Source organism: Venturia canescens, chromosome 4 (genome assembly GCF_019457755.1).
Source record: "Venturia canescens isolate UGA chromosome 4, ASM1945775v1, whole genome shotgun sequence".
In the NCBI taxonomy this organism is placed as follows: domain Eukaryota; kingdom Metazoa; phylum Arthropoda; class Insecta; order Hymenoptera; family Ichneumonidae; genus Venturia; species Venturia canescens.
In genome coordinates this window covers 22817233-22837764 of record NC_057424.1, presented here as the reverse complement: position 1 = coordinate 22837764, position 20532 = coordinate 22817233, and the positions used below count along the sequence as shown (strand labels likewise).

General features: G+C 40.3%; 3 protein-coding genes across 3 annotated transcripts in view; 2 read left to right on the top strand and 1 right to left on the bottom strand.

The window, feature by feature from the left end:
• The window catches only part of LOC122409567 (2-oxoglutarate-dependent dioxygenase htyE-like), a 34087-nt gene extending 31596 nt beyond the window's left edge, over positions 1-2491 (top strand). Inside the window, exon 5 of the mRNA XM_043417237.1 lies at positions 1291-2491. Coding sequence (XP_043273172.1) covers positions 1291-1647 — 357 coding nt within the window. The 3' untranslated portion in view covers positions 1648-2491. The remainder of the gene's footprint in view (positions 1-1290) is intronic.
• Positions 2492-4136: 1645 nt separating this feature from the next.
• clu (clustered mitochondria protein homolog) lies at positions 4137-18212 on the top strand. Its single transcript, XM_043417233.1, has 15 exons — positions 4137-4934; positions 10445-10716; positions 10801-11223; positions 11316-11682; positions 11782-12326; positions 12407-12581; positions 12666-12868; positions 13012-13192; positions 13278-13483; positions 13622-13828; positions 13929-14027; positions 14112-14456; positions 14536-14808; positions 14907-15032; positions 15113-18212. The coding sequence occupies exons 1-15, from the start codon at positions 4829-4831 to the stop codon at positions 15773-15775; spliced, it is 4191 nt and encodes a 1396-aa protein (XP_043273168.1). The 5' UTR covers positions 4137-4828; the 3' UTR covers positions 15776-18212.
• LOC122409565 (U6 small nuclear RNA (adenine-(43)-N(6))-methyltransferase) lies at positions 18201-20399 on the bottom strand. Its single transcript, XM_043417235.1, has 5 exons — positions 20101-20399; positions 19793-20006; positions 19500-19640; positions 18812-19368; positions 18201-18728 (listed from the first exon to the last, which is right to left on the bottom strand). Exons 1-5 carry the CDS (start codon positions 20203-20205, stop codon positions 18228-18230), a joined length of 1518 nt encoding a protein of 505 aa, XP_043273170.1. The 5' UTR covers positions 20206-20399; the 3' UTR covers positions 18201-18227.
• Positions 20400-20532: the final 133 nt, after the last annotated feature.

The window sequence follows — 20532 nt, the reverse complement described above, 5'->3', positions numbered from 1 at the left end:
TTTAAACCAGCTGGCTCATGGGGTTGTCGAAATTTCCGCTGTTTATGCCGTTATTACTCGTTAATCTCAAAAAGCGTTTTTTCTTTTTCCATTCCCAAGTTATTTTCAACGGTAACAAGCGCTTTTTAAGACATAATTGGTCTATAAAAACATTCTACTTTCTTATTCTCGTTTTTGGCTCTTCAAAGTTGGGAGGATGACCCTTGAAAAAATGCGGCAAATTAAAATTTACAAATTGCTTCCTCAAAATGGTCAAGATGCACGATGCTCAAAGCTTACTCTATGAGGTGTTATATTTTTCATTTTGGCTTCCTCATAGAGGAAACTTCGAGCATCGTGCATCTTGACCATCTTGAGGAAGCAATTTGCAAATTTTAATTTGCAGCAATTTTTTTGTATACAAGGAAATAATGTATTTTCTCTACCTTCTTTTACGAACTTTAATTCATCTCTTTGTTTAAATTCATAAAAAAAACTGAATGACGAGCCATCAGAAAAAAACAGTTTGCAACTTTCAATTTTCGTCGTTTTTCTATTTACATTGAAATTGAATAATTCAGACAACTTTTCTGGAAAGTATAAAAGAAGTACAGACTTATACACAATATCTTACAAAATTTCCAAAAATTCAAGCGGCTAGACGACTTTTTGAAAAACTCATATTTTCGTAAAATTCAAAATGTCATAAAGTTTAAACCGCTCAACCGATATTCCCCAAATTTAATATCAACCTTCCTATTATGATAGTCTATTTATAAAAAAAAAAATTATTAATAAATCTTAAAATTTTCGAAAGTTAGAGCGTCGACACCCTTTTTATGAAAATTTCAAAACGTCGTCAGATTAGCAATTTTTTACAAATTCTGACAAAATTATCAAAGAATGAAGAACTTGAATTTTGAATGAAGAACTTGTTTCCGAGTTATAAGCGTTTGAATTTTGCAGTGCCATAAAACACACACGCACACATCCGGACATTTTTTCTAGATATGATTTTTCGATGTTTTGGAACATTTTGAGCACATTGACATTGAAAACTGGAAAAAAAAATGTTTCATCGTCACAAAGCTTCCCCGATGAGGAAGCAAAAATGTGATTTTTGTTCATTGATTTCTCGATAACTAGACGGTAGATCCTCTAATAATTCCGGGGGAGTAGATGCTTAGTGTATATTTCTAGTGTATTTCCAAATTTGAATTCTCAAAGTTGGAATTTTCGATTTGCATTAGATTCGCGTCAACTTCCTCAAGAGCAATGTTTATCCTTATTAATTGATTTATGTTTGGACAGGACCGGGAGAGTGGCTTGGAGATTCAAACGTTGAGCGGTGGTCGTTGGGAACGAGTCGGCCATTTGACCGGTGCCATATTGATAAAGACCGGTGACAAGCTCGCGAGTTGGACGAACCAGCAGTTCCAAACGTTGAAACATCGGATCGTTGTGCCCGAGCAGTACGGCCGAGGACGTCACTCGATCGCTTTCTTCGTTCATCCGGACAAGGACACGACGATCGAGCCGCTGGAGACAAAGATCGCGACTGCGTCGGGTCAGGAGCCGGTGCTTTGTCGAATGGAAAAGAAGAAGCGAGGCGTTATGACGGCCTACCATCATCTTCAACGTCGGTTCAGAGAAACATACGCCTCTTAACGCTCTACCACTGCATCGCAATTCGTTTTTCAATCCATTATCCGATGGTAGCACATACTTTTGAATACCATACGAGCGATGAGTTCAAACGAAAGCATAAATATAAAACGGAGCAGCGCGTTATTCTCATGTACTTCGACGACCGTCCGCTCGTCGAGAAAAATCCCAAGTTTGCAAACTAAAAAGAAACGAAATATTTTCAAGAGGTTCGTCCAAACGTGTTTCTGACACACGCGCCAAGTATTAAAATTCATCCCTCTGCCAATCTTTTTTTTACGCTGCAAATGTAGCGGACGCGAGTTGATCTTAAGAATCAAACGATTGCGATAGACTGAATAGAATTTTAAAAGAATACGACGAATTAGAAAGAAGGAAATAAAGCGAGAGACGGAAGAGAGAAATTTTAGCATGGGCTCGTGCATCGATAAGCTGATTATGTTTGTATTGTATGCATTTAACGGCCCGCACGCTCACCGAGGCTGACGGCCCTGGGGCTGAGTTACTACTTTTCGTATGCACGACGCCTAAAGTTTCAGCTCGTAAATACTTCATCAATCTCGAAAGCTCTCAATCCTGACGTTATCGACCGAGAGATGTTTGTTGTTTTTGTTTCTTTTCTTCTTTATTCATTATTTTCGTGTTTCTGCGTCCAATGTCCAGTAATAGAATTTCGCGACAACCACTCGTATACCGTCCGACACGAATTGTTTCGTCCTGCTCGTCCGCGCGTTCGATATTTATAATGGGAAATTTGCGATACTTCTAGTGCCTGTTTGTAACGTTCGCCAACACGAGATTAACAGTATGGAGTCTCGAGCAATAATTAAATCAATTTGTACTTAAATACATCCAGTTTTTCCTTTCCTTTCGCCCGCTAATTTTTCTAGGAATCTCGGATTTTTACTTCAGCAATGAACGCTTGGATTCAAGGACGACTCGGGGATACGGAAATCTGCAGAAATCAAAATCAAAATATAGATTTATCAACGTAAAAAAATACTTTGGGAGAATGAAGATTGAAAACAACACGTGGAGTGGCGTTGAATCTCATGAAATCAAAAAGTCCAGATATTTATTCGCTTGAAAACCTTTGGTGATTTCGAGAAAAATATTCCAGTGCCGCCCAAGATCAATGAATCGCAAAGTAGTAATAAAATCTCTACTGCAGAACTGCGCGAATGGAGACTTTCCGACGATTTTAAATTTACCGCTCAAAAATTCGATTATTTTGATTTTTCGTAACTTTGGTCATTCGCTAGTCGTTACTGATGTACTATTCAGATGGAATAAGACGTTTATTACGAAAGTCTATGTCGTTTATTCGAATATAATTCGTTCAAAGCGTTAGAAATATAAATCGAGGGACATCACGTGCCCGAGAATTTTTTTCGGTAGGGTGCAGAAACACTAGGGCTCAAGAATCTAGCCTAACATCAGGGTCTAGTTCCAAATGTTAAGCACAGATATCGCCACGGTCGCTTTCGTCGGTCAACGAGTTTGTTGAAGATCGATTACAGGACGTAGTCTCGTGTTTATAATACCCGGTCATGGTAAAAGTATTATGAAAAAACTCAATTTGTTGGGTTAATTGAATTTTGGTAGAAATTTTTCTTGTATAGTGATGTAAGTGAACCGAGTCCTGTGATCGATTGTCAACAAAGTTGAAAACTTTGTCATTGAATCTTTCTTATCGACTGAAACGACCGTGGCAACATCTGGGTTGAAATTCGGAACTAGACCCTGACGTTAGGCTAGGTTCTTGAATCCTAGTGTTTTTCCCAGACAATCTCCACCCAACCTCTTTCTTTCTCATTGTATACAACTCGTTTAATACATATTTCATTTTCTCCAACAATCACTTACTAATTTAACGAAATTTCAAAAACTTGACACTTCTATCTCGTTTGAAAGACTTTTCAATGATGTGGTTGCTGCACTGCTACTGATTTGCAGCAGAAAACTTGAACATGTTTACGTTACCGCGCCAATACATAATTTTTTTTGTGTTGCGTCAACTCAGTCGGTTCTTCGTACCGTGCATACCGAACGAGTCGCCAATGCTTGCGAGAAAGATTGCTGCATAAATTGCAATCCATAAAACACGATCGATCTATTTGTAGAAAAGCAACAAACCGATATAGACTTTCTGGGTGAACTAAAGTTTTATTTTTTATTAGGCATAACGCTTCCGAAGTTTTAATTCATGTGAAAAATTCCGAAGCGGTGACTGCGCATGTGATCTATGGGAGGTTATAATAATCTATTTAATCGTATCATTGTTATAACGCGAATGTAGAATGAGCTTATTGACAAATGCCAAGTTCAATGGAACGTAATGAATATAAAATAAAAAACTTTAATGGTCCAATTGAAAAGTGGTAAACTTCTTGAGGTTGGTTAACTGGTAATTTAACCAAGTAAAATGACCAGCAGTGTGGAGGAATCGCTCAATGAAATTCGCCAAGTGCTCGACCGAGACATAGACTTTGTACCACCCGTTCAAAACGCACGTGCATAGTGAGAATAAAGAGAGAAGGGAGTAGAGTAAAATCGAGAAAGAAAGAGAGAGAGAAAGTGGGTGCGACGAAGAGAAGAAAGAAAAAGAGTAGCTCGGAATCGGAGTGAGAACGGCGAGCGCAGAAGGAATAGAGCAGTCGCCTTGAGACATCGGTCGACGAGAAAAGAGCGGTTTCGAAAAATTTTGATGAAAGAAACATTTTTTTATAACACGAGTGCGAGGATCCGTTGGTACGCGTCGTTGGAACGAGATAATTTGAGTTTGTTAAAAAAAATAACGGACTAGATTGAAAGTTTAGTGAGTGCGGAAAGGTGAAAGAAAAAATCGTGTATTTTAAAGAGAAAGAATTTGAGAAGGAGAGGACGACGACGACGACGACGACAACGACGAGAAACACGAGACAGAACAAGAGAAAGAAGAAACGAAGAAGGAGAAATAAGCGGAGATAGGAAGAACGAGAGAGTGAGAGAAAGATAGAGGAGGATATATTCGAGAGAGAATAGAACGTTCTCTCGTCTGCGCGCGCGGTGTAGTCCCGAACCACACAAAACTCGTGCTTCGAAGTGTGTTAAACACAACACGTTAATACGGGACCGAGTGAATTAAAGTAACAAAAGTTTAAAAGAAATATAATAAACAACAAAGGTGAGAGAATAACAGGCTATGGCTCTGGGTTCTCAAGTTGATGCAAATGGGGAGGATGGAGCTCTGAAAATTCCGTTGGTCAACGGCAACGCTAGCAGGGAGGAAGGTGCCGGTAATAGTACTCGTGAGTATATAATCAACGTCTATATCGTATTTAATGAAAATTTAACGTGATTAGAATGAATTTTGATCCATGAGGGGGTGTTGTCATTTTAAAAAATCAATTGTGCGAGATGCTTTAAGGTTAAATGAAACGGGAGGAAAAAGAGTGGTTTAGTGAAGTGATGGGAAAATATATAGTGATCGCCGGTAGTGTGGTGCGCGAAAAACGTTCGATTACGTAATATCGTTGATAAAATTGTCCACAATGGGATCATGGTTTCTTTCGCTTGGCTCGTTCGTCGAATGCCATTATCTTTCTTCTTCTTCTGCTTATATTTAAAAATGATCGATTGTTCGACAAGCATTGAGGAATTATTGAATTTATTAAATGCGCTTTCGTGCGTACCCGCCGGAGTTGCGTTATGTAAGCAAGAAAATTGAGCGAAGCTCGTGCGTCTCGGTCTCGGCGCCGAAATCTGAGCCACATGCTTTCTCGCGTACTGTACGCAAGAGGGATACAGGATACAGTCATGTGAGCAACCAAGAGCTTTACCTCCTAGCAGAAGACTCAATTTTGCCTTCGCTCTCTTTTGAGCAGACGGAGCAGACGAATTTTTCACTCTCCTTACCCCCCCCCGCCTGTTACACCGGGAACACATGAACTCACAAGTGTGTGTGCCGCATGTTCTTCCAGAATCTCTCTATGCGATCGCAGCGCTTGTGCGACTCATTCTTGAACGAGAGAAAAAAAGTGCGACAAACTAAGATGGCGCATCTTTCGCGCTCCCTCGCACTCCGATCTCGAGAACGTGGGACAAAAACGTTTTATTAGAATTTTCAACCTTTCACCGGCCCGTTCTTTTCGCGATCCACATTTTTGTAATCAATCCAAGTACATTTGATGGACAGCCATTCATAACCTGCAACCCGCGATTCGCATTAAAAATATGCCGGTCGCTGATCAAATTTTCGCGTCCGTTCGAGGGAGATACGTAATACAAAGTGTATAATACTTCGAAGATTAAATTTTTTCGAAAAAGCTCGACGATTCGCTTTACTCTGCCACTACCGTGCGTTCGCTGCAATCGGCTTCTTTCTGATCAATCGAATACTTTGAAACAAAAATTCTTTTTCGAAATTTCGATTCCAATTCCGTCGCATCGAACATTTTTTTCACGAATTTCATCAAAGAGATTTGCAAATACATTCTCGCTCTAATGGCCGTCCTTTTATAAATTGTAAAACATTTTCGATGCTAGACTGTTACATCACCCCCGGTTTGCCTTCGTTACCGTCTCTGCTGTGCCGCATTTTATTTTCTTACGAGATAATAGTCTCTTATTGCTCAACGACTATTCACACGTTCGGTCGCGCTCTTAGCAACGATGAATTTCGAATATCTCGCGGTTTCAAGTCATTTTTTTCTCTTTTTCCAAACAATTTTCGAATTTATACCAGTTTTTTGATGTAACTGGTGCAACCTTTGCGTTTATAATTAAATGAGACTCACCGACAAGTTTCTGGGGCATTATTATGCGAGTGTACAACGATAAGAAAATACTGATAGCTCCCCCCCCCTGCACCCTGACAGTCTTCGACACTCGCTAATATTTTCCAGAATTGACAATACATGAAAGAAATAATTACCGTTGAATTGAAAAAAATATTTTTCGCCCCTCAGATGTAAATGAAATCTCGAGCAGGGGTCCCTCGATTCAGATAACCATGAAAAACAGTGTTATTATTGGGAACGGCGGGGAATTGCCGCGCGCGTCAGAGCGCTCGAACACAATGGCACATGCATGCTTATAATCAGAAATAATGAGAAGAATGTGCGCAATGTCATTGCGAGCCATAATCGATAAGAATATTACTGTTATCATTATTAAGGTAGCTCATCCACGAAACGATTTTCTTAAGAAAGTCTTGAAATTTACAAAAAATTTAAACGGCTAGTCGACTGACACGCGTATCCAATTTTAAGGGGTTCGTCTCATTGGTTATCGAGACAAACGTGTTTAAAAATGAAGAAAAATACGCAGGTACTGCGCGTAAAAAATTGTTTATCTTTCCATACAAGAATGAACGCTTCTTACGAAGTTTATGAAAAACTTACACAATAACAATGCCGAAGTTTGCAACGTTGGAGTCCAACGAAATGAGGGAAAAAACATTTTTAATTAACCAGTTTTTTATTTCAATAAGTATGAGTGCAAGTTGAAAAACTACGAATTGGAAATTCGACGGGAAACGAAATTGGAGAATTACTGAAATTTTTGGAAAGTTTTTTTAGATCGTTTCTACGTTGGACTCCAACGTTGCAAGCTTCAGCCTCATACACAATAACAAGGAAGTATATAATGAAGGTTTGGGAAAAATTCGAGACGATTATCTTACTAGTAATTTTTATACTTTTTCCTTCATTTTTTCGTTTTTCTTGGTCCATTCTCCTTCGTTTTTTCCCTTTGCGCTCTCTAATGCGATTTTTGACATAAAAAACTTGAGTATTTTTGCCAGGGACGACGAATGAAATTTGGGATTAATCAGTGGCTCGTAATTTCATTCGCCCTGAGATAAGTTGAAAAAATTTCTTAACACTTTCGAATTGATAACTCTGACATTGATTTAAAGTGATCGTGTGCTTAATTAGGAAGTAAAAATCGGTCCAAAAAAACGATCCTTCGGGCATGATCTACCTTAAAGCAAGTATCTGAGTTTTCGTCTCGTGCATTTATATTGAGTTGCTCATATTGAATTTCGAACATTATTTTTTTGACGAAAAAGGAAACTTTCGACTCGCGCCCTTCTGCCGGATCGTGGACGGAATTTTTCAAGTATTTCCACTCTCAGCACAACGAACTTTTCGTATGGCACAATGAATTTTTGCTATTCCTCTTGTCCGCAAAATCGTGCGAAGATACGTTTTGCTTCGACGAATAATTGTCCTATTTCCTATTTTGATTTTCCATCGAAAATCTTCGACCGTGATCGATGCCGAAAAATGATATTTGCTGAATCGATTCATTGGTCGGGTCTGCCCCGATTAGACGGGCAAAAAAAAACTGTTTTCACGAGAATTTCTTTCACCGGCATAAATTATAAATATGGATATTTTTTACTCAGCTTTCGTACAGAAAAATGGGGAAGGTCCAAGAAAATCTGGAACGGACGATCCGAAAAAAATGGTTTCAGATTCAGCAGACTGTGGCGCGTATCATAAGATTTTTGATTTTCTCAAAATTTACGAAATCCCGGCAATATTTCGAAAAACTACGAAAAAGCGCGTCTTTTTCATCGTTTTTTGCAAAAAAACCAAGTTTTGGACTGCCCAGATCTTTGTAAAATTTGATTATGATGCTTTTAAACATGGCATACTTTCGAAAAATGGATTTTTTGAAAATTCTAATCTCAGGGTTGAGCCCTTAATTCTTCTCGATTCGTAAAATCCATTTCTGGCAAGTTGTCTTCGATCGAACAGCACGCCGAGGACGGTACATTCGCTGAAAATCTACTTCGCGTCTTGCCGCGATGCCAAGATCAAATGACCGTGGACCATGATCGTTGAAATGGGAGTCAACATTTCTAACGTTTTTTTTTTTTTTCCTCCTTTTCGACGATCTTCTCAATCCAGGTACGTAGCGACGCGTGCACGTATAACTGTATACAGGAAACTCGACTTTGATGTAGACTCTTGCCAAATGTTTTCACTGGTTTTTAATTCGCCCACTGTACCCCGCGGATCGCAAGGAGCTTTCGTTGTTTTTTGTTTTTCATCGAAACTCGAATGGAACGCTCTCTTGGGCCTCCCTCTCTCATCTCGTCGACAGTCATACGATTCGAAAATTTCTTCATTCTTAAACGCTTTGCGTGGAATTACGTTCTAAACAGGTGAAGTCAACCGGGCACGTAAAGTCCCCGGTTTAGGCACTACTTGAGAAAACGATCGGTAAAAATAGTACGGCATTTGAGCGCGCACTATTTACATTGCCGTTTATTTATAAGTGACGGTGAATGCAAGAACAGCCCCAACCCTCGTTCCTCTTCTTCTTCTTCTTCTTCTTCCGCGCTCGTCTTCTCCGGCTTCTTACGTCTGTCCTTCTCGAAACTTTTCTCCTCAGCGTAATATACGGTAAATAAGAGGTGAAAAGGGGATCAATTCATATTTTTATACTCCAGGAAATCCGAACAACGAATAATAGGCGGTCGGCGTTGTCTCCGGCATCGGAACTTTGCTCGAAGCTCAAGTGAGCTTCGAAACATCGAGGAAGATCCTGCGTTACTTGTGATTCAAAAATGCAACTGAACTTTTTTGCTCTTTTGATTATCGAAGAAACTATTAAAATTTGTTCTCTCAATTGTTATAATAGTGACGACGCTGAAGTTTGCAACGTTGGAGTCCAACGGAACGAAGGAAAAAAATATTTGTGATTCACGAATTTTTTATTTTACGAAGTATCGGTGCAGGTTGAAAAACTACCAATTTCATATTCGGCAGGGAACGAAATTGCAGAATTACTGGAATTTTTTCTTTTAGATCTTTTAGATCATTTCGTTGGACTCCAACGTTGCAAACTTCAACGTCATATAATAATGTGCAACTTGTTTGTTGAGATTCACAAATTTTTAATATCACGATAGCGGTTGAAATACTTTCGTGGTAACATCGTCGAGCAAAATGTGACGAGAGCCATTTTCTATTTGTATGCGTACGAATATCTATATTTTAAAACAGCTGGCTCATGCTGTTGTCAAATCTTCCACCGTTCGTGTCGCTATTACTCGTTAAACGCACAAACAAATTTTTTCTTTTTTTATTCCCAAGTGATTTTCACCGGTGTAACGAGGCTTTTTCGAAAGATCATCGATATCCAAAAACATTGTATTTTCTTATTCAGGCTTTTGGCTCCTCAAAGTTGGGAGGATCTTATTTCATTGAGCCTGTGTATAACCCTTGAAAAATGTGATTTTCGTTAATTATTTTCTCGACGACTGGACGGTGGATCCCACAATAATTTTGGGAATAAATGCGCGCTGTATATTTCCAGCATATTTCCAAATTTCACCTGTTAAAGTTGGATTTTCGATTTCCGTTAGATTCGGGTGAGCTTGCTTAAGATGATGGATCAGTCGGTAATCACACCTCGAATTTTTGAAATTGAAACTCTTTGACATCGTTCGTCCGATTAAAATAATAAAAATGTCATCGTACGCAGCACGATCGCAAAAGTCCGATGACATTTTTATTTTTTCGATCAGACGAACGATGTGGAAAAATTTCCTTTTCAAAATTTGCAACTATCTCTCTCGCACTCACGGTTGTGATTACCGACTGATCCATCACCTTAATACGCGAGAACGAAAAAGCTTTTTTCCATTCGGAATATGGATGAACTGATAGTCGATAGTATTTGAAAATTTGAATATCCGAGCAAGTTTTTAGTAGTAAGAATATGATTTTAAAAAAAACTCATTCCACTTGGTTGATAATGTTGATTCGTGACTGAATGAAATGTTGATACGCTCGAACGATAGGTGAGAAAGTGAAAAACGAGGAGCTTGGCAGCACTCCGAGTACCTCGTCAGAGAACGTTCTTGAAAAGGGCGAGGTAGAAGCGACGAAGGAGGGCGAAAAAGAAAAGGACAAGGACAAGGATGAGAAAGAAGTGGCGGAGAGCGAGAAGGACGCGGATGGAGGGAACGAGCAAGAGGTGGTTTTCATTCAGGACATGGGATTCACGGTAAAGATCGTTAGTCCGGGCGCGGAGCCATTCGACATCCAGGTCTCCAGTATGGAGCTCGTGCAAGTAAGTAAAACGAGGAGAACGGAATGTGGAGAATTGATCGATTGAAATGAACGGGTTTGCGGTAACGTATTTGATGGCTTTCAGGAGATTCACCAGCTGCTGATGGACCGAGAGGACACGTGTCATCGGACGTGTTTCTCACTGAATCTTCATGGTAACACGCTCGACAATTTCGCCGAGTTGAAAAACATCGAGGGCCTGAAAGAGGGTTCCGTCATCAAAGTCGTCGAGGAGCCGTACACGATGAGAGAAGCGAGGATTCACGTGCGACACGTCCGAGATCTTTTAAAATCGATCGACCCGTCCGACGCTTACAACGGTACCGAATGCAGCAGTTTGTCCTTTCTCAATGTCGTTACGAACGGCGATATACTCGAGAAGAAGAAGAGTCGAGCCGATGCCGTTGATTGCACGCCGCCGGATTACATTATTCCTGGATGCAAGGACAGGCCACTGTTGCCTCTTCAGCCACAGGCCAAGGAGCAAAAGTGCCCGCCTTGCTTGAAGGTAAATTACAGACGAAAGACGTCGCCGAAATCCTCAGTATCCGGATACCGTCAAAAAATTGATCTTCGAGTCGCTCGTCTTTTTTTTCTCAGGTTCTGACGACATCAGGCTGGAATCCACCACCTGGTTACAGGAAACTCCACGGTGACCTGATGTATCTTCAAGTGATAACGCTCGAGGACAAGCAATATTATCTGACTGCTTGTGCTCGTGGTTTCTTTGTGAATCAATCGTCGAAAGAGACTTTCAACCCAAAGCCTGCCAGTCGAAGTCATCTCTGTCACAGTCTCATCGAGCTGCTGAATCAATTGAGTCCCGCGTTCAAACGAGGATTCGCCGCGATGCAACGACGCCGAACTCAAAGGCATCCCTTCGAAAGAGTTGCCACACCTTACCAGCTATACGCTTGGAGCGCACCGCAAACGGAGCACACGATAGACGCGATACGCGCCGAGGACAGTACGTTCGTTTTTCCCTAAATGTCCACCAGGTTATTTTATTTTTTCTCAATCCTAAAAAATAAAGGATTGAAAAGCAAACGATTCTGAATATCCGCAGCATTTTCGTCAAAACTCGGTTACGAAGAGCACATACCCGGCCAAACGAGAGACTGGAACGAGGAGCTTCAAACCACGAGGGAATTGCCGAGGAAAAATCTGCCGGAAAGATTGTTACGGGAGCGCGCGATATTCAAGGTTCACAGCGATTTCGTAGCTGCAGCGACGAGAGGCGCTGTTGCCGTTATAGACGGAAATGTGATGGCGATAAATCCGGGCGAGGAAGCAAAGATGCAGATGTTTATATGGAACAATATATTCTTCTCATTGGGCTTCGACGTGCGCGATCACTACAAAGAGCTCGGTGGAGACGCCGCAGCGTTTGTCGCACCGCGCAACGATCTTCAAGGTGTACGAGTTTACGCGGCTGTCGATCTCCCCGGTCTCTACACCCTCGGAACAGTTGTGATAGACTACAGGGGCTATCGCGTTACAGCTCAATCGATTATTCCCGGTATATTGGAACGCGATCAGGAACAATCGGTCGTCTACGGTTCTATTGACTTTGGTAAAACAGTACTCACTCATCCGAAATACTTGGAGCTGGTAAGTTTTTTGTTTTTCAAGCAACGGAGCCCTGCGGCCGAGAGATCCCCCTTTGGTGCAACATTTTACTTTTTTTTCAGTTGAACAAAGCTGGCCAGCAACTGAAGATTCTACCGCACAAAGTAATTAACGACGCCGGCGAAGAAATAGAGCTTTGCAGCAGCGTCGAATGCAAAGGAATCATTGGAAACGATTCTCGTCATTACGTACTTGATCTCCTGAGAACTTTTCCGCCGGATGTTAATTTTTTGAAACGTAAGTTTACTCCAACAATATATGGAAATTAACGTTTAACGGAAATGCTTTGTATTCAATCGCCGATTTTTCTCCGATATCCAGTTGAAGGTGTCGAGCTCAGCAAGGAAGCCAGAGCACTTGGATTCCCGGTTGAGCACAAGCACAGACTCGCCTGTCTTCGACAGGAGCTCATCGACTCGTTCGTCGAAGCTCGATACGTACAGTATATCAAACACGCGGCCGTGCATCTGCAACAACTCACGTCAGCAAGAATATCACAAAAAGATAAAGAGCCTAGCCAGAAGGTAATCGTTTCGTCGATTTTTGCACTTAATCTTAGGGAAATTTTGAAAGATATTTGCAAATTTCTGTCAACGATTCGATCAATGATTCAACCAACGACAATTCAGCCTCGTTTCGTTAACATTGATTCCATATGAAATTCCAGGAAGAGAAAGAAAAGGAGGCGGAAAAGGAAAAAGAAAAAGAAAAGAAGAAAGAGGAGAGCAACGAGGCGATTGTTGACAGCAATAAAGAGAGTTCCGTACAATCGAGTATCGAAGCTGAAGAGGCTAAAAAAATCGTAGAAAGCATAACCGATTCGATAACGGGAGGAGAGAAACAAGAACGTAAATAAATGTTCTTTTGTCGATTGCGTTTTTATCTTCCTATTGAAAACTATTAATTATGTGTGTTTACTCGGATAATTTACAGTCGAAGAGAGCACAAAGGAAATTGTACGCAGAGCGGCCGCAGCTGTTGGCAGTCTCAGGGATGCCGAATTTGACGTTAAATTCAACCCTGACGTTTATTCACCCGGTGTTCGTCATCCAGACCCGAACGGTGAAGCCTTAAAAAAACAGAGACAGTTGGTTCGCGACGCTGCTGACTTCTTGCTCACAGTGCAACTACCAACTTTCGTGAGTCAACGATTCGTGTTTTCGAAAATTCCTCCATCACTCTCTAGAACTCTGTTCAAAAGCGATTTCACAGACTTGAGTTTCAACACACTTAAACAGCTAAAAATAATAAATTGAATATGAAATATCGGTCAACAGATTCGTGAGTGCCTTGATCACACTGCAGCAGCTATGGACGGTAGTACTTTGGTCGAAGCTTTGCATGGGAGAGGCATTAATGTTCGATACCTCGGGAAACTCGCTGCTATGTTGGCTGCTGTTCCACAATTGAAGTATCTCCACCGAATAGCCGTCTCGGAACTTCTCCTCCGCTCAGCCAAGCATATCTTCACATCGTACATGCAGGCAAGTATCGATAATGGTTTTTTTTCATTTCGAAAATTCGTATTAAATCTTGAAGTATTGAAAAAAATCTAACACCCGGTGGAATCGATTTTTTTCACAGGGTACGGAGCTGATGAGTCTTTCCGCAGCTGTCAGTCATTTTCTAAATTGTCTTTTATCCTCGGCACAACTTACCCATCCACAGCTCAATCTGGAAGAGGTACGTTTCACTTCACGATCAAAATATTTTCATTCTCTGCTTTCTTTTCTATACATTGTTGTTAATGTGAAATTCGGGGATTAGCTCCAGAGCAAAACCGCGAAAAGGCGTAACAAGAGAAAGGGCAGAAACAACGGGCCTCAACAGTCCGAGGTCGAATGGGCGAGTCTGACACCCAAGTTGCTCTGGCAACAAATAAAAGCGGATCTCAAGGCTTACTACGACTGGGAAACACCAGCGCCGGAATCTCTCGATGCGATGATAGAACATTTTCATCTTCAAAAGATTTCGCTCATGCGCGGTTTTTGCGTGAAAACCGGTATTCAAATACTTCTGCGGGAATATAACTTTGAGAACAAAAATCGCGCCACATTCTTCGAAGAAGATATCCTTAACATCTTTCCCATCGTAAAGCATATCAATCCACGGGTACGCTTTGATGATCAAGCCTCAAGATTAAATTTATCTCCTAAAACAACCATTGATTTTTATCTTTTTTTTTTCAAAGGCGAGCGACGCGTACAATTTTTACACGACGGGCCAAAGCAAAATCCAACAGGGTTATCTCAAAGATGGCTACGAACTCATCAGCGAGGCATTAAATTTGTTGAACAACGTTTACGGCGCTATGCACCCTGAAATTGCTCAATGTATAAGGATGCTCGCGAGACTCAATTACATTATGGGTGATCATGGAGAAGCACTCGCGACGCAACAAAAAGCTGTACTGATGTCGGAAAGAGTCAACGGGATCGATCATCCTTACACGATCACGGAATACGTGAGTCACACGTTTTGTTTCGTGCTGTTGAAATCCCTTTCACAACGCATCAATTATTTTTCACGTTTCCAATAAATTATCGTTTGGTTTAATTGCAGATACACCTAGCCCTTTACTCTTTCGCGAACGGACAAGTATCCGTGTCGTTGAGGCTTTTGTACAGAGCACGATATCTTGCTCTGCTAGTCTGTGGCGAGGATCACCCCGAAGTGGCCCTCATCGACGTAAGTCGCAATGAATCCGTTATTCAAGATAGTAATGGCGTTTTTGTTCGGTTTTTTAAATTTATTAATTTTATTTCCAGAGCAACATCTCCCTGATTCTTCACGCAGTGGGTGAATACGAATTATCGTTGCGCTTTTTGGAGCATGCGCTAGTTCTGAATCTCCGTTATCACGGACCTCGATCCCTCAAAGTTGCAGTGTCATATCACCTTGTGGCAAGAACACAATCCTGTATGGGAGATTTTCGTGCTGCTTTAAACAACGAGAAAGAGACATACGCGATATACAAACAGCAATTGGGCGAAGAACACGAGAAGACAAAGGAGAGCAGCGATTGCTTGCGTCACTTGACGCAACAGGCGGTAGTTTTACAGAAGAAAATGAACGAGATATACACGGGAAAGCCGGGCGTTAGTTTACCACCGATACAGATACAACCGCCGAGCATGGGCAGCGTGTTGGATATGTTGAACGTCATAAACGGTATATTGTTCGTACAGATAAGCCAACAAGACATTGAAAATCTTAAGGCTGAAATTGAGAAACGGCAGAAAGAGCAGACCCCTGACCGCGAGGCCAAATCGACCGAAGGATCGAAAGAGAAAACGGACAAAGCGTTGGACAACGATAAATTGATAATCGAAGAAGCGAGCGATCTTGAAGGGAATTCGAACAATATCGATGAAAGCGCAAAAGAATCGAGTGCTAACGAAACTTTGAGCTCTATAGTGACCAAGAGTTGAACACTCGAAGACACCCGGAGAATCCGTGGTTTATCGAGTCTCGGACGTTACCACTGCGCTCAGTCATATACCGGTGACGCGAGTGCAATGTCCAATTGTGGAATAATCACAGAAGATACTCACACAAATACAAGCAGATAAACCAAGCCGCGAGCGGTCTTTAGGGAAACGACCGTGTTCATACCTTGATTTCGTTCGTCTACATTTCCCCGTATTCCTTTTATCATTGTTTTAAATAACGATCCAGGATCGTCGTGGCGATGCTTTACGCTATAACTACTTATAATCATGTGCCACACTCAAACAAACACACGCATATAAGCATAAACAAAAGAGTAGTACTTCCAAGGTGTGTTTAAAGGACGCGTTGTTTTACACAGTTCTATGACATCGGAGACTCGATCATTGAATTATATCGATCGCTCGGATTTCGCGTTACTCGCCATTCGCTCGTGTAGACTTTAATCTGTTATAATAATCGTGCGTAACGCGAAAAACAACATACGGTATTTTTCATTGCGCGAAAAAGTATATGAGAAGACGCGCACCCGATTAAGGAGCATCGGGTTTGTTAAGGACTCGAATCGTATGAGAAAAGAGAAAATAAAGAGTGATGAGGTACGAAAAAAATCGTTTGAACAAAGATTGAAAGAACAAAGGTAATATTGGTTGATACCTTTACGTTGCAACGAAACGTTTTATAAGGCATTGAAACAAAAAAAAATCATACACACTTACACACAAGCGTTTTGCGCTCAACTCGGTGGAAGCATACTAAAACGAATTTCACCAAATGCAAGCTGCACGATCTACGAGGTACTGTGTGGTATTTCACGAAGACGATGCTGCATCAACACTGCCTCACATTGCAGGACACTTATTTAAAAACCGAAAAAGGATTTTTTTTAAATCATATTTTGCTGATTTTCAGTATTAGTTACTCGCTCGACTGCATCACAAAGTTGGATTTTAAATGAACCGAACTTCATTCTACGTTCCTGATCGACGCGTTATATTGGCGACAGTCCCGCTGGTGCTTCCTACCATCATTTCATTATTAATTAAGACCATGTCATTTTTGGAAAAAGCATCCCTCATTAAGGAAATACGATTATTTTATTAAAGTTTATTTAGTGTTGCCGTAAAAATATATTTGAACACGTTTTCGACGAATTTCCTTTGATACTGCATTTTTCTTTTCTTTTTCATGCCTTATTGCCTCGAATACATGGCCGACTGTAAAAACTCACGTTTTCGAAACGTGTTGAACAAAAATGCTCTCCTATCCGGTTTCACATTGAATGTTTGAAATATTCTGATTTTTTACAAAAAGTTTTATCGGTAAGCAAAGCTTTGTTGTGTTCAATTAGAATAGCTAACGTTGGTACAAGCAACAAAATTTAGCGCAGGCCTATTGGGAGTGTTTTCACGATTTCTTATAAATTTTGAAAACGTGTGGAAAATACTTTTTATAAACGGCACTCATTCGACAAAGAATAATCGTACTTCTACAAACCGATGTTCTTGTTATTTTATTTTATTTTATTTTTTGTTAATTTTTAATCGTACGCTCATTTACGCTCATTAAGAGGTTCTTATTCACGTAAAACCGAGAAGGCACGAAAATGTATATGGATTAAAGTTGCTCGACTATGATTGGTTCAGGTTTAAGAATGATTCATGAATAACACCAAAAAAATAAATAGGTATGATATCCGCGTTGGTTCAGGTTTCTGTGACGACGTGAGGCGAGTCTGAGGCACTCGGTGCCGGTGGTAGGTGATACAAGAATCAACTTTAGTAGATACAGTTGAATAGATAGATAGTCACGTAAGGATTAACCCGTTACCAAGACATTATTTTGATTTTTTTTTGCACATTATTCGTTAAATACTGCTATTAAAATAGTACAATAACGTTAATCGTTCGGAAATGAAAAAACAAACGAAAAACGGTGAATTTGATGAAACATGTATGAAAACGAAAGAATCCCGATCGACAGGAGCGCGAACGACGATGCGGCGAGAAAAGAAAGTGCGATTAAAGATTTGTTTCCCCATTTTTTTTTCTCTCAATCTCGAGAATATCGAATAGCGCGAGACGTTCACGATTCCGGTGCATTATCATTGGTGTGTCTGAGATGTTAATGACGGCTGCGCAATTGCGTTCGTGACGACCAAACCAAATAATGAAAGAAAAATCGAAATATATAGAAACGCGACAGTTTCCTCGTTTGAATATATAGATTCATACGTTATATAGTTGTACCGAAGTACTGTAACAACACACCTGTTAGTAGAGTTGTATCATATAAAAGATAATAGGTAATAAGAATGAATGATAATTGTTATGAAGTTAAATACCTGATTTACGTGTATATCTGTTATGATATAATTTGGTAAAACCACTGACGTGAAATAGACCATTTTGTATGCAATCCAACAGCGTTTATTCAATCGCTAACACCAGTTTCAATTCTCTTGTCCCTCCGCTTCTTTTTCTTCGGACTGTTTGATTTACTCTTGCCCATTAAATATTCGCGAATACACAATTTGTTTATCAGGTACTGGCGGAAAGTCTCCATAGCGTTTTTGCCACCGTGTCCGTCTTCGTATAAAATACAAATCTTCACCAGTGTCACGTCTTCGCTCTCTTCCTCAGTGTCGTTATTCTCGAACTCTCCTACTATCATACAGCACTCCAACAGAGAATTTGTAGGTCTAACCGTGGGAGGAGAACTCTCTGTTTCTCTGGTCTCTTGTTCCTCCGTGAAAGCAACATCGTTCCTTACTGCTCCAGAAATTTCGACACGAGATTTTTTTGCATACTGCTCCTGTCGTTGTGCCATTCGTCGCTTCCTCCTCGCGTGCGACCAAGTATCCTCGTAAGCTTTCAAACGAAATGTCCAGCCATCTATCTCCTTTTCCGTCACTTCCAACTCTTCCATTTCGATCTAATTTACATTGATAAGAAAAAAATTGTTTCACCGTAGTTCTCTCATCGTATGTAATACAACTGTCTTGGGGGAATACTGACCTTCAATTCTTGAATCCACGTACAAAGCGTTTCAACGAGCTGGTCAACGCTGTGAAATTTATCGCCTAAGGGAAAAACCATTTCGCTCGGCCTATCCTTGGATTGTTTGATCGTTTGACAACTATCCCGTGTTCTTATTACCGGTGCATTCGTTAAATCAATTATTTCTTTGGGAATAAAAGTCCATGCCAGACCCCATCGCTTGGTGTGTCCTTGGCAAAATTCTGTCCATGTATAGTTTGTGATATTTCTTTTTTTCATTTCGGACCTAAAAAATGCACAGCTGCTCTTTTGACCCAGCATCGTTGTGTAAATCTTCACACGCTCCTGTAATTCTAAACTTTCACAGAGGAGTCGCGTCACAAAACATTTTTCACCACCCTCAACAACAAGCTCGCAACCACTTCCCGTCGCTGCATTTCTCGGTGGCAAACGTTTTTCCCTCTTGATGAATTCGTTTGTGTTGAAAAATGGCGGATTGCACATAGTGAAGGTATACTCCACCGATTCTTCCAAGGCTTCATTCAGTAATGATGAGTCATCTTTCACGTGCATCACTAAAATACATAAAAGAAGAAATCTAATATTTACCATATCTTCTTACAATTTTTTCATCATTCATGATTCCAGATAGCAAAGGAAACCTTTTCGGAGGAGAACCTAAAATCGTCCTTGAGTTCAAACATACCTTTTATCAGATTCGTTTGTCCATTCTTTGCAACATTATTTTTGGCCGACAGGACACTTGTCTCATTTATTTCTGTACCGGTCATTTTCCATCCATACATCTTTGAACACAACAAAGGATAAATGGAGACCGCACCTGTGCCTGTTGCAAAGAGATTTCAAAGGAGCGGATAAATTGAGTATTAACATAATAGGCATTTATTGCAATAGAATTACTAGTCAAAGAATCAAGGTTATTTCATATTTATGGCTGATAGTTAGATAACTACTACTTTTTTGACAAATTTTGCTCACCTATATCGACTCCATGGATTTCATCTGTAAACTTTGCATAAGTTAAAAGATCCTCTATCCATAGAACATAGTTGAGTCGCAAAGGCATAACTGGCACTAATTTTTCAGTAGGGATGTCAATGTCCAGATCAAAGTCATGTTTGAGCAGAGTCTTGGCTAAAATTTGTAGGCTTTCTACGTTTTTAAAGTCATACCGTATTTTTCCAGACAAATCCTGTACAACACAGTTTTGAATTTAGATTCCATCGATTGTTCTAATTATAGAAAAATCCGAGCGATGAGGTTACGTCGAAACAATAAATGCTCACAGTTGTCGTATGCTTGCGAAAATCTGGGTAGAGAATGGCCAATTTTTTGAAATCCGGACCCTGTTTGTATTTATTCCGTGGATGCATAAATTTACGCAAGGCCATCGTTGAAATTCACAAGATGTTTTCACCATATAAAAGATGATCCAACGCGGAAACTACTCCACTCTAAAATCTCAAGTCGCAGACAAACCGGCGCCTCTTGCGCGTGTCCGTAATAAAACACATGTTAAAAACACTCGCGTGCATTCAATTCGAACAAAATAAATAAACATGATCGAATCATGTCGAATATTCACGCCATGAGAAAGTAAAATATTTATTCTGATAAATGCAATATGTATGAATTATTCAAAAAAATACTACAAGAGTTAAAAGTGTTCTTTCTTCAAATACGATGGAATCGCACAATTGAAGAAAACATTTCATTTT